The following is a 13,333-nucleotide window of genomic DNA, read 5'->3' as shown; positions in this document are numbered from 1 at the left end:
AAGGTCATGACTGCTACGCCACCAGTCCGATTTTGATGGGGCGGCTATGGCTCAGGAGGTAGAGTGGGTCATAATCAGAAGGTCGGTGGTTCGATCCCCGGCTCCTCCAGTCCGCATGTCGAAGTGTCCTTGGGCAAGATACTGAACCCCAAATTGCTCCTGATGGTTGCACCAGCACCCTGGTAGTTTGCCGCCATCGGTGTGTGAATGTAGGCATGTTGTAAAGCGCTTTGGATAAAAGCGCTATATAAATGCAGTCCATTTACCATTTTGATGAAACCTGGAGTGATGATGCATCTTGTTCCTGATTGGCCCAAGGCGTCCCTGCATCATTTGTTACTGTTGCCTTGTTGCAAATGGAATATATAAGACGATGGGATCGCACAATCACTTTAATTGCCAAATAAGTCATTTGTCTCAGTAACATTGGTGCAGAGATACAGACAGAATTTCACACAACATAGGACATTAGATTCTACATATCTTTCTACATACATTGTTCTGCAGCTGTGCATATACAATATGGTGGCAACTGTCGAGGGAAGTGGGGTGAGTGGCCAATAGGGCAAGGGTCCAGGGTATAATGTGGAAGTTGTACTCAATAGAATGAAAAGCATGTATCAAATACACAGTAAATCCATTCCCTCCACTTCCCTCACTTCCTGTACTACCACTACACTGTACTAATGTATAAGACATTATGCAGTTAAACCACTTTAATCTAATAGCTTTATGCTAACAGTGATGATATTGGATCAACAGTAGCCCACAGGAATTACTTAAAAAGCTCAGATAAAATCTGAGCACTGCTTTTATACACTATACTGTATATACTTAAAACTGATTTATTGATTTCTATGTACACCCCCCCACCCCCCCCCCCAAAAAAAAAAAATCAACATCTTCCTTAATTTCACGCTAATGCCATGCAATACCCACTTCTGTAATCACATCACCTTAATCCTCTTCTGAAATGTGAGCCCACGTTTCCCCCCACAGCTTCCATTGTAAGCTTTATATTACCATATATTTAAACTCTACCCCAGATTTATACATCTCTCCCGTTACATTCAGTCCAGTTTTGAAGCTCTCAATAGTTTATGATAAGGTTTCCATGCTCTTGTTTTAAAAATTGTACAGTTGTTGCTTGGTACAAATATTGATACGTATTTATAGTCTTGTTTTTGTTTGATTTATGGAAGAAAACGTTGCCATATGCTGCTCTTTTTGCCCCCCATCTCAAGTTACAGCTGTATATATCTAATACCTACCCATTACATATTGATTGGGATTGAGAGTCTGTCGCGTAACTGAAGGTCACAGGTTTGATCCCCACAACAGCCAGTGTATCAATCAGCAGCCATGTATCCTGTTCAAATGTCCCTGAACAAGACGTTGTGCCATTATCTGCTGAGTCATTGTAAGTCGCTTTGCATAAGTGCATCAGATAAATTCCTACAATGGAAAATACAGTACCACTTAAGTTAATACAGAGGATAAGCCCCCTCTGCTTGTTGTTAACTGCTCTGCCCTTTTCTCAGGAGTAAAGACAACAGTTTTCTTCTTAGTCAGACTCCACGTATGGGCTGTGGCATCCATCGATTGGCCAATCTCTTGATTACATCGTCACGCAGCAGGGAGGGGTTAATGAGGGATAGCCCAAGGAACTGTGGGAAATGATAACAAATTAACATTTCAGATATGGAATTGGCTGGTATAAATCACTATCAAAAACTGGTTACACCACTTAATGCCAGCCTTATTCATCATCCCCTCCGCCTCTGTCAGAAACACTTGGCTCACACTGGACCGCAAGTGTAATTAATGCAGATGTAATGAATTCATTAGATGGAGGAATTGGCTCTGGATTGGCCCGAGCTTTCCCGAGTCATCAAAAGAATTCCAATGCATGGAGAGGAGCCACGGCCTTGCCTATGCACCAAAGGAGGATTTCTTGTTAAAAGCAGGGATATACTTTCATAAAAGTGGATAGAGAATCAAAGTGACAAATAGTCAAGAGTGGCAGCCAGGATGAGGTCTCTTCTGTACAAGGACACTGTGGAGATAGGTAGGTTTTTCATACCTAAAGCAACTTAGATTTTAATCCTTTTGAATAATGTGTGTGTGTGTGTGTGTGTGTGTGTGTGTGTGTGTTTACATCTGTTTTGTCAGTGTGCGATGGCATAGGCACAGGCAGCCTGCAGACAGCTCAAACAGTGGATGCGAGCAACATTGATAAGTTTGTCAACTGCACCAAAATCAACGGCAACCTCATCTTCCTCATCACCGGCATTAAAGGGTAAGTACCATGATGCAGTCTGAAGCACGATACTTCACATGCAGATACTAGCCACAGTAGACGTCCCTCCTTTTAATGCATGTTTAGGGCAGTTTTTTGGTTTGTGACCCCTTAAAATGAAGCCATGCCTACTTGCAGACTTGGTGAACGGTTAGCCCAAAAAATGATTTTCCATTTTCAGGCTGATTATTCGGTATGTTACAAGAAAAAAACAAAAAATTAAGAAAAATCAGACAAATTGCACGATAATAAATTTGTATAGTAGAAATGTTTCTATATTTTTTTCATATCCCATAAATCATCTCTCAACCCAATTTGCGCTTTGTAATGTCATTTTCAATTTCTTTTTTTCATTCTAGCAAGCCAATGCCATTACAGGAAATATTTGTGGCTCAGAAATAATCATAACTCTTTTATTTATTGCATCATATCGTGGTTGCATTGAATCATGAAACCCATATCGCATATTGAATTGTATCATGAGATAAGCATATCATCCTATGGCAAAGTGGAACCATCTGTCACCTAAATAAGATAAAACAAACCTGATATGCTCAATATGCATTGGTTCTGCAATACTCAATGCCTGCAGTCAGTGATTAGTGAGTGGTCCCTTTAGTTTTGTTCTTGCCAACTCTTTAACATTAAGCCTTTGGTGCAGGCATAATTTTAAAACCCTAAAAGAATAAACTTCCATGCAGTAAAATGGTACAGATCCCTCATTTATAAAAAATTGCATCATACAATCATTTCAGAATATGACTGAAATGAAAAAGGTTAAACTTAGGGGTAGTGGCCAAGAGTCCCGTTCTGGCTGGGAAAATGGGAAAATGGGAAAAAATGGGAAAAAATGGGAAGGTGAATGAGAAACACTCTCTCTTCCCTTAAAAACTACCGGTGAAATGCCCTTTAGCTCCCAGCTTAGAGTGTCTCTAACATGCATGACGTTGCTGGATATTTTCACAATTTTCAAAAATGTTTGGACCTAAAGAACCTTTTAGAAATAAAGTCTTACTGCATCTATATGTGATTCTTTTTTGCAACAAGACAGAAAATCATGAGGATTGCAGCTTAGTCGAAATACAATGTGCCTCTCTCTTTCTCTCTCTCTCTGTCTCTCTCTCTCTCGCTCTTCTTTTTTTTTTTCGACTGCAGGGACATGTATCATGGTATTGGAGCCTTGGACCCTGAGCGTCTCAATGTGTTCCGCACTGTGAAGGAGATCACAGGTGAGAGCGAGGGCTTCACTGCGGTCACCTTGGAGAAATTGACCAAACAAAACAATGTTATTACGCGGCCTGTGTATGAATTATTTGCTCTCTGAGGCAGCGAGAGAAGAGGAGAAAGAGCAAAGAAGAATGAAAATATATGCTTTTTTCTATTGTCAGTGAACTCAGGAAAGGTTATTAGTGGATATATTACATTATAGTGTATATGTATGCGCATTCCTGTCTGTATAGTCATGCGTGCATATGCTAGGCTGTGTGTGTGGGCATGCTTGTGTGTGTATTTATTCATTGGCTATTAGAGGCCTTAAGGGATGAGCAATATCTCGGATACAAACCCTTTTGTCATATTAAACTGCGACTTGCAGTTGAGCCAAACAGCTAATGGAGTGAAACTGCATTTTCATAATGAAAACCCAAGCAATAAGAAAGAGAAATGGCCATTCTAGCCCTGCCACATCCTGCTCTATCCCTTTAATGTGCATTTCCACAGATGCTGATTTGATATAATCTGTCATTAAAGGCAAGTGCAACCGGACAAATTATGCTGGATATTAAATCCATTCTTTTAATTAGGGTATATTGTCTCTTCCGAACGCATTTCCTATAAAGAAATGGGTTCTCTGCTTGAACTTCACAGAGGCAGAGAAACTCCATGACCAAAAGCAACAATGCTTTTCATCTGGATGTGGAAAACAAAGGGATTCTTTGTACTTTCTCGCTCATGATTCTTGTGTTCCTTCATCAAATACCCCCCACCCTCTTTCTTTTTTTCCCCTCACCCTTCTTTTTTTTACTGGACAATTAATAAAGACACACACTAACACACAAGAATAAAGACAATCACAGTACAGTATGTGATTGCTGTCTACATACTGTTAAAAGAATGGAAAGATAATTGCTTTAATGAAGCTGTTAGTGAGCACATGTTGGTTCTGTTTTTTAGGTTACCTCAACATCCAGTCTTGGCCAGAGAACATGACGGATCTGAGCGTTTTCTCCAACCTGCGGACCATCGGAGGCAGATCTCTTTACAGGTACGTGCGAAGGCTGCCGGGCATGTTAATGCACTTAAGACACAGCAGAGACCCTGTCAGAGGCCGTTTCCAAATTATCCTCAGAGAAAAACCTTTCAATAATAGAGCATCCTAAGTAGCACCGATTAAGAATTCTCTCTTGTCCTCAAAGTTATAATAGCGGCTCATTGGAGAATGGTACATCCATATATAGCAAAGGAAAGTCTTTGATGAATCCGCGGCACTTACCGGCTATCGCATCGCATCTTGAGGAAGACCGGCATGCTGAAACGCATCGGTGCATTTTTCTAAACCATTTTGCATTCCCCTGAAAAAGAAAATAAAGTATTTTTTTTTATTTTGAGAGTTGTTGGAAGAAATTTTTCAAATTCACTTTTTAGTTTTTGAGCAGGTTCAGATCTTTGCCAAGGGTGCTTTTACAGGAAATGTGGCTGTTGATGGACAAACTGTTCCTGGAATCAAACCTGTGACCTTTCCGTCTTCCACCCCGCTGCCCCTCTTCACTTTTTTTGAGAATATAGCGTGCTGTTATAGCCGAGACCTATTCATACTCCATCTGCTGTATCTCTCTATCTATTGAGCGTTCACAGAGTACCAGATATCTTCCTCTACTGAGGCTAGCTCTCTTCCAAGTTTGTTGTTGTTCTCAACCTTTTGTACTGAAGCTCACAACAGTAAAAAACAAAGTGATGCCTTCTCTGAGCTCCATGTTGCCGGTGTAAATGGGCAGAAAGGTGAACTTTGGCACCACATGATAATTTCTATCAGTTATCATCTATCAATATTCATTATTTCACAGGAATAAGGGCATTCATCACATTAAAAAACAATACATTTGTATACTAGGGAAATTATTGGTGTTTTTTAGATTCCAAAAATTTTCTCGTGGGTCCCGACCCTGCAGAGTGAGAACCACTGTCTTGGCACCAATTATGTCCCATTCATTGTCTCTGAGAAGTGAGGGTCATGTTCTGTGTCATGTTTTTTTCACGTCTTTGAATCCAACATGAAGGTTTTGCTCATATATGCAGCAGGCACACATGTGCAATTACACACACACACACACACACACACACACACACACTTCTCTTTTGCTTCTCAGCTGGCTTTGTTCAGAATGAGGTCTCTCTTTCTCTCTCCCTCTCTCTCTCTCTGTCTCTCTCTGTGTCTCTCTCCCATGTTCTCCTGTGTTGGGACGCTCATGGTTGGAGCTAATGAGCAGCCGGTCTGTGTTCTTCTGTGCGGAGCCTCTTTGAAGCGCTGCTGTCACGCGGCTTTGATTCGCGCTGTTTTGATAACAGGTTCTGTGTTCGCTCACAAGTGGCAGATCGGAGGGATCGGCTGCCACCGTCAGAAGAGATCCGGCCTTGTTTTCTAAACGCCAGCGATGATCTCGCACCTCAGCGCTATCGCAGTGCCATTCAGCACTTCCTCCTTCCTCCACCTTCTTCTTCTTCCTTTCTCCTCCTTCTTCCTCCTTCCTCCTTCCTCCTCCTTCCTTCACCTTCTTCTTCTTCCTTTCTTCCTCCTTCTTCCTCCTTCCTCCTTCCTCCTCCTTCCTTCATCTTCTTCTTCCTCCTGCTCCTTCCTTCTCCTTCATTCCTCCTCCTTCTTCCTCCTTCCTTTCTTCCTCTTTCTTCCTCCTTCTCCTACCTCCTTCCTCCACCTTCTTCCTTCTCCTTGCTCCTTCTTACTCGTTCCTCCTTCCTCCTTCCTCCACCTTCCCCCTCCTTCTTCCTCCTCCTTCTTCCTCCTCCTCCTTCCTCCTTCTCCTACCTCCTTCCTCCACCTTCTTCTTCCTCCTCCTTCCTCCTTCCTACTCGTTCCTCCTCCTCCTTCCTTCTTCCTCGTCCTTCCTCCTTCTTCCTCGTCCTTCCTCATCCTTCTTCCTCCTGCCTTTCCTCCTCTTCCTCCTCCTCCTCCTTCCTTCTTCTTCCTCCACCATACTCCTCCTCTTCCTCCCCCTTCCTCCTTCCTCCTCCTCCTCCTCCTCCTCCTCCTCATTCCTCCTTCTTCCTCTTCCTCCTCCTCTCCCTCCCCCTTCCTCCCTCCTCTTCCTCCTTCCTCCTTTTTCTTCCTCCTCCTTCTCTTTTCTCCTTCCTCCTCCTCCTCCTCATTCCTCCTTCTTCCTCCTCCTCCTCCTCTCCCTCCCCCTTCCTTCTTCCTCCTCTTCCTCCTTTTTCTTCCTCCTCCTCCTCCTCATTCCTCCTTCTTCCTCCTTTACCTACTCCTCCCTCCTCCTCCTTCCTCCTTCCTCCTCCTCCTCTTTCTTCCTCCTCCTCCTTCCTCCTCCTCCTTCTTCCTCTTCCTCCTTCTCCTTTATCCTTCCTCCTCCTCTTCCTCCTCCATCATCCTCTTACTCTGTGTTTCCTTCACTCTCCCTGGTCCTGGTCCTTGCTCATTATGGCATCTCACATGCTTTTTGTCTCTTTTTCTGAATCTTTTTTCCTGTCTTTCTCCCTCCCCTTTCTGTCTTTCACTCCTCTCTTGCGTTCTCTTTCCTACCCCTCCCTCTTTCTTTTCTCCCTCTCTCACCTTCTACTCCCTTCTTTCCTCTTTCTCCTCTCCTCTCTCTCATGCTCTCTCTTTTCTCCCTCCTCCTCGGCCTTCTCATCTTTTTCCCTTTCCCTCCTCCTCTCCTCTCCTCCCTCTCTCTCTCTCTCTCCTCCTGCAGTGGAAGTGGTATCTCTCTGCTGATCCTGAAGCAGCGTTGGATCTCCTCGCTGCAGTTCCAGTCGCTGGATGAGATCAGCGCCGGAAGCGTCTACATCTTCAACAACAGCCGCCTGTGTTTCTACAACACCGTCAACTGGACCTCGCTGTTCAGGACGCCCAGCCAGAAAGTCCTCATCCGCAACAACCGAGACCCCAAGGAATGCAGTGAGTGTGAAGTGTGCCAACGTGAAAAATCAGGACCTGAACTTCAGAATTTATAATTGAGTAATAATTGAGTTTCATTCCCAAATTGAGATATTCACCGTTTGCAAAAAATCTGCTCGTACTCTGACAAAATCACATGGAACCAAAGCCCATTGCAGGTTACTATTAAAGTTGTCTTAAGTCTTAAGATCTTTTAGCTTTTGCAATATTGACTAATGAATTTTCAGTTGGCAACATTCTTCCCAAACAGATATACAGTGTTTTGGGCTGAAACTGTTTAATTGAATATCTTTAAAATATTATGTAAAAGTGGTATCGTTTAGTCAACCCAGCACTTAAAGTAGCAAGGATCAATTTAAAGTTTTACCAGGCATGTTGTTTGTTTTCCTTTTGTCCTACCAGTCAGGTGTCACTGTTTTAAATGTAGATATCACATTTTGGAATGAAACTTTTTATATATAAAGTTGTGATAAAGATGCAGACGTGCACACACTGACGTACACACACACAGAAACAAACACTCCTATGTAATCATGTACAAAGGTGCATGAGGAAGCACATGTAGGCACACACACTAACACACACATACACACATATACTCCTCTATCTTTACCCAAATACAAAGGTTAAGCAAACACTTATTAAGTTATCCTATTCTCTCTCTCTATTCTCTCTATTCTCCTATTTTCTCTCCCATTAGTCCAATTAATTCCAAACTCGGATGCCCCGCGTATCTCAGCAAATCCAGCCCCCCAACACACACACATGCACGTTTCCATGGCAACGGCATCACTGGCCTCCCTCGCCCCGTGGCCATGAAAGCCCTGATTCAGCTCGCTTCGAACAAAGTGCTTATCAAAGGGTTTTCAGGTTGGGGTGTGTGTGCGGGAGAGGGCCGGGGGGGGGGTTGTGTGTGGAAATTACTCATCCTGTGTGTTTTTTTTTTTTTTTTTAGAGACACTGAGCTTAGCAGTGCCTTAGCAGCACAGAGGTGCATTAAGCTCGCTGTCTGACACAGGGAAATGGACTCCTGATGGAATGATGGATAGTTTACATGTGGCTTAGCTGCAGATGCAGGAAACTGACCGCGATGTGTCACTCAGAGAGCAAGAGATAGAGAGTTAATTGGAATTAACTCATTAATGGGAGGAAAAGTGTGTGAGATACACTACCAGTCAGAAGTTTGGACACACGCATTTTTCTTTATTTCTACTATTTTTCACATTTTAGAATAATATTAAAGACATCAAAACTATGAAATAACACAAATGGAATTATGCAGTGACCAAAAAAGTGTTAAACAAATCAAAACTATCTTATATTTTAGATTCTTTAAAGTAGCTGCTCTTTGCCTTGATGGAAAGGCAAAGGCTTTGGAAAGAAATTTATACATAGGCATCAACTTCACTGTTTATATTTGTCTAAGAAACAAATTTCAAGCATTTAAGCAGAAGCCTTTAGATCAAAATGGCTTTAAGATAATGAAAAACATAGTACATTCAATCAGATGTGTCCAAACTTTTGACTGGTAGTTTGAGATTGAGAAAAAGATATTAATATTGCAAATAAATATAAATATTGATACTATCATTATTATCCATCAATAACCTAAGGACATGCAGATATATTGCGTTCTTGGTTAATGTTCTTGTTGAATTTAATATGTTTGTCATGTTTCTGTCAGTTTCTGCTTGTTGTGGCAATAAAGCTAATTGAATTGAGAAAAGGGGAATGAGAGAGAGAGAGAGAGAGAGAGAGAGAGAGTGTGAGAGAGAGACAGAGATAAGGAGACAGAAACAGACATGGGCCACCGTAGTTTTTCTGCGGTTGCGGTTGATATCATTAGCCAGTTAATGAGAGCACAGTCTGTGTCAGAGATCGATCGATGGGCCCCTACACAGGCCTCTTCATTAGGCTTACCCCCCCACACACACACATCCGCCATCGACCATTGACCGGGGGCCGGCCCCCCGCCGGGCGACACGGGTGTCACTCACCGGCCGGAGGACAGGCCCGAGTCTGATGAACAGCAGCAGCATTGATTGTTATGCTTCCACTGGAAAGAGGATCAGGGTTTTGGTTGCGGCGGTCTTTAATGGCGGAGGTGTGGGGAATACTGATGCACTGTCACACAGCCCACACACACACACACACACACACACACAGGCCTGGACACCCAAACACCCACACTCACTTAACTCACAGGCATGAATGCACAGGTAGACACACTGGCATAACTGAGCACACACACACACACACACACACACGGCTTACAAGCATAGATGCCAATATACACACACACACGCAGCGATAGGTAAGCATACACACACACACAGACACTTCCAACCTGTAAATTAGGTTGTTCATAACACCTTGTTATTAGATAATTTTCACTTTCTCCCCCTGAATTACTGGTCAGTCCAGAACAGTTTTCTCCCTCATGTGCTATTTATATCATTTTACTCTGTGTGCCTGTGGCTTATAAGTCACAGGCACACAGAGTAAAACAATATATATAGTACACGACACACTTAAGTGTGTCGGTCTGTATCCCCGGGCCCGTATGTGTCTGTGCATGTATGTCTGTATGTGTACTATGCTTCTGAGCATGTGTGTGAGCGTGTTCGACCATTCATGCACATGTTACCCCTCCTCCCCCTCAACAGGCCAGCAGCGCATGGTGTGTGACCGGATGTGTTCGGACGCCGGCTGCTGGGGCCCGGGGCCCAACCAGTGTCTCTCCTGCAGATACTTCAGCCGCGGCCGCATCTGCGTGGAGTCCTGCAACCTCTTTGACGGGTGAGGAGTCCGTTCTGTCCATTTTATCTCTTGCTTTCTGTCTTTCTTCATGCCCCCTTTTTTCCATTTTGTTTATTTATGTTACACAAGTGCTGTGTAAGTATGTTTGATTTGACTTGACTTGGCAGAAATCTGTGAAGCTCATCAAAAAATGAGCATTTTCCTGTACATCAGATCATTACAGATCCCTGAGAGTGCAGTAATTACCTCGCATACAGCCATACATTACAATCAGAGGAAATAAAACGAGTTTAAACAGCTCTGATGCAGAGAATGAAGTCAAAATATCCGCAAGGGCTCTGGAGGAGGAGAGTCTAATTGGCAGTTGGCATAGCATGAATGTAATGAGATGTACCAATAAGGAATTCCCAACAAGTGAACAGCTAAAAGAATATCTTTCGGCTACATGTAACATCCATTGTCCCGGGTCGGTTTGGATTTAATATATCGCATAACATAGATAGAACTGTTGCTTCTGTGGCCCATTTGCGCTGACAAAGATGAGTGTTTACTGCACTGAGTTGTGAAATGACTGACATTTGCGACGCGGGCCCTTAGAGCGTCCTCGCAATCCACTGATGTTCTGTTTTCACCGAGGATAATTGCATTCAGGTCATCGCTTTATGCCGCAGAGAGGCACATCAAAAAGACCAGTGCTGATTCACCTGGGGAAAAAACACATCTTTGTAGTCGTAGCTTCCAGCCTCTTGTGCTACTCATGAATGAACGAGGAGACGTTGTGAATCACAACACTTGAAAAGATCCATCTAAAATAAGAATGTACCGGCAGCGTCTGCCGCAAGATAAATATGACTCTCGCCGGCGGTGATGTCAAGTTAGTGTTTTTTCCCGGGGGGGGAAGGAGGAGGAGCAGGGAGTGCGCGTGTGTGTCTATGTGTGTGTGTGTATGTGTGTGTGAGAGAGCGAGCAACCCTCGGTCATGTTGACTTGTTGCCGGTCCTTCCCCGGCGCCGTTTGTGGGAGGGGAGCTTTGAAGTTTGCCGGGAAAAACAGCTCACAGCGAAAGCTTTGAAGAACACTAGCGAGGGAAAGGCGCGTGGCGGAGAGCGGCTGCGGCACGCTGCTTCCATATATACTGTAAATACTGTCAGTCACTGGAGTGCATAGTAAGTAACCTTCTGCAAGCTTGTTTTCTTGCTCTGTGTCGCTGTCCTGAACCAAAACCTTTCCCCCGGGGTCAGAAATGACCACCCGCCATGCGCCAGATCCAGATAAATCAATAAGGGTAACTTTTTGAAACAGTACCACCTCAGTTATAAACAGTCTTTGCTCTTTGCCTGTTCTCAAACTTTGTCGCTGCTGACTGTGTACGCTCTCTGACAGTCAATTAAGTCAAAGCAAAACAATGGCTCTGTATCAAACAGGATCCTGATTGTCTGCACAAAGCAGTAGCATCCAAACGTGTGTTTCTCCGCTGCCTGGATGGTTAACTGACCTGATGTCCAAGCTAATTAAAAATATGAAACACGCTCGAGAATCCGTTCAAACCATTTATTTAGTTTAGTTCAGTTTGCACATAGAAATGTGCAGCAGGACATTTCTAACCATTGTGTACAGTTAAAGGAATATGTTTTCACACCTCTACCTTTTTGAGCCATTGTCCTCATTAGATTAAAAGGTTAGTTCCAGTGTCTTGGGGTTGGTGTAGCATAGATTGACTTAAATATCTGCCTTTGTTCTGTATCCATTGTACTGCATTGTATATCTCTATAGAATTCAGTGTTAGCTCATTAAGTATGTTTTCAGGTTAATGGTTTTAAACCTTAAGATTCCTCGGCTCGCCCTCATTGTACGTCTCCATTCTTAATGAGGAACGGCGCTAATTCCCCTCAGTTTATACGTCTGTTGAATAAAACAAAGGAAGAGAAAAAGAGAGAGAGAGAGAAGGAGCGTGAGGGGGGAAAAGAAAATGTCTGAGATGGTGTCCATTGGGGGCGGAAAAGGAGGAAGCGGATTAGAGAGGCGTTGAAAGTGTTTAATTAAAAAAGTTGCTCTTGTGGGTTGGCTGGGCTGCGGCTTGCCAGAGGTTTGGAGGTCTGAATGGCGGCCACAGTCCTGCTTAAATTCCTGCTAAAACAGGGCTAATCCCCCATCAGGCCGTCCCCCGACGGGGCGCCGGTGCACACGCCCAGCCGTGAAGGGGGCCAATCAGGAGGAACGGCTTCGACGGAATGGAAATGACCCCAGAGAGCACCGCTGCCGAGGTCTTTGTCTCCCACCCTTTCTCCTCCATGTTTTTTTTTTTTTTTTTTACCCATCCAACAAAAGAGATATCTCTCCACCGCCCCAGCCGCTTTCAAAAGGATTCCCCTGGACAGAGCTTCCAGAAGAGAAATCTAATTTATTTTTGAACGAGGGAAAGAAAGACGAGAGGAAATGTAAAGGAGAGCAACGGCAGGTTCCTTTGAGTCCATCGAAAACGTTATTTATAAAAGGGGCACCCTGTGATGTGTTTGGCTGTATGAGAGGAACTCCTGTGAACACAACAAACCATTAAGCCTCTCCAAAAATGCAATGATATTAGAGCTTGGCAACAGGAAATCTGGGATTTAATCTTCACTTTCATTGCATTTTAATGTGATACAGTTGAACTTGGGAGTGTCAGGATATGTCTTTTCGTTTATTCTAACTTTTAGAACCACAAAGTCTAAAAGATCTTCATCCGAAATTCACCGCCCATGAAAATGCATAAAATTGCACCATACCCGCAGGAGATCCAGATTTCACAGTATGAGATCATATAAAAACAGCTCACAAGAAGGAATCCGTTGAATCTCCTCTCCATGCTTTAAAACGCTAGCAGCCTCACACATACATATAAACAAAACACACACACACACACACTCTCTCATTATCCCTCTACTGTGAGAAAGGACTCGTTTGTAACTGGGTGAATCCTCCTCTGAGAGCGTCTGTCCTCTGCATCGGGCCGATCGATCTCTCTGATGTGAAAAGTGTTTTTGATCGGCGACGGTTGCTATTGACAGCAGCCAGCCTCTGCTCACCAGAGAGAACACACTTCAAAGATGAAGATGATGTGCTGATTTGGACACAAACAAAAGAGGAATTTA

General features: G+C 43.6%; 1 protein-coding gene across 1 annotated transcript in view; it reads left to right on the top strand.

The window, feature by feature from the left end:
• LOC139655520 (receptor tyrosine-protein kinase erbB-4-like) overlaps nt 1-13,333 on the top strand; it is a 134,226-nt gene that overhangs the window by 62,827 nt on the left and 58,066 nt on the right. Inside the window, exons 9-13 of the mRNA XM_071532956.1 lie at nt 2,173-2,299; nt 3,455-3,528; nt 4,472-4,562; nt 7,237-7,442; nt 10,109-10,241. Coding sequence (XP_071389057.1) covers nt 2,173-2,299; nt 3,455-3,528; nt 4,472-4,562; nt 7,237-7,442; nt 10,109-10,241 — 631 coding nt within the window. The remainder of the gene's footprint in view (nt 1-2,172; nt 2,300-3,454; nt 3,529-4,471; nt 4,563-7,236; nt 7,443-10,108; nt 10,242-13,333) is intronic.

This window comes from Centroberyx affinis, unplaced genomic scaffold (assembly GCF_046629955.1).
Source record: "Centroberyx affinis isolate AG114_WGS23_722 - 3 ecotype Tasmania unplaced genomic scaffold, CSIRO-AGI_Caff_v1 ptg002293l_1, whole genome shotgun sequence".
Classification (NCBI taxonomy): domain Eukaryota; kingdom Metazoa; phylum Chordata; class Actinopteri; order Beryciformes; family Berycidae; genus Centroberyx; species Centroberyx affinis.
Note: the sequence above shows the minus strand (reverse complement) of the source record. Positions and strands in the feature narration are given on the sequence as shown.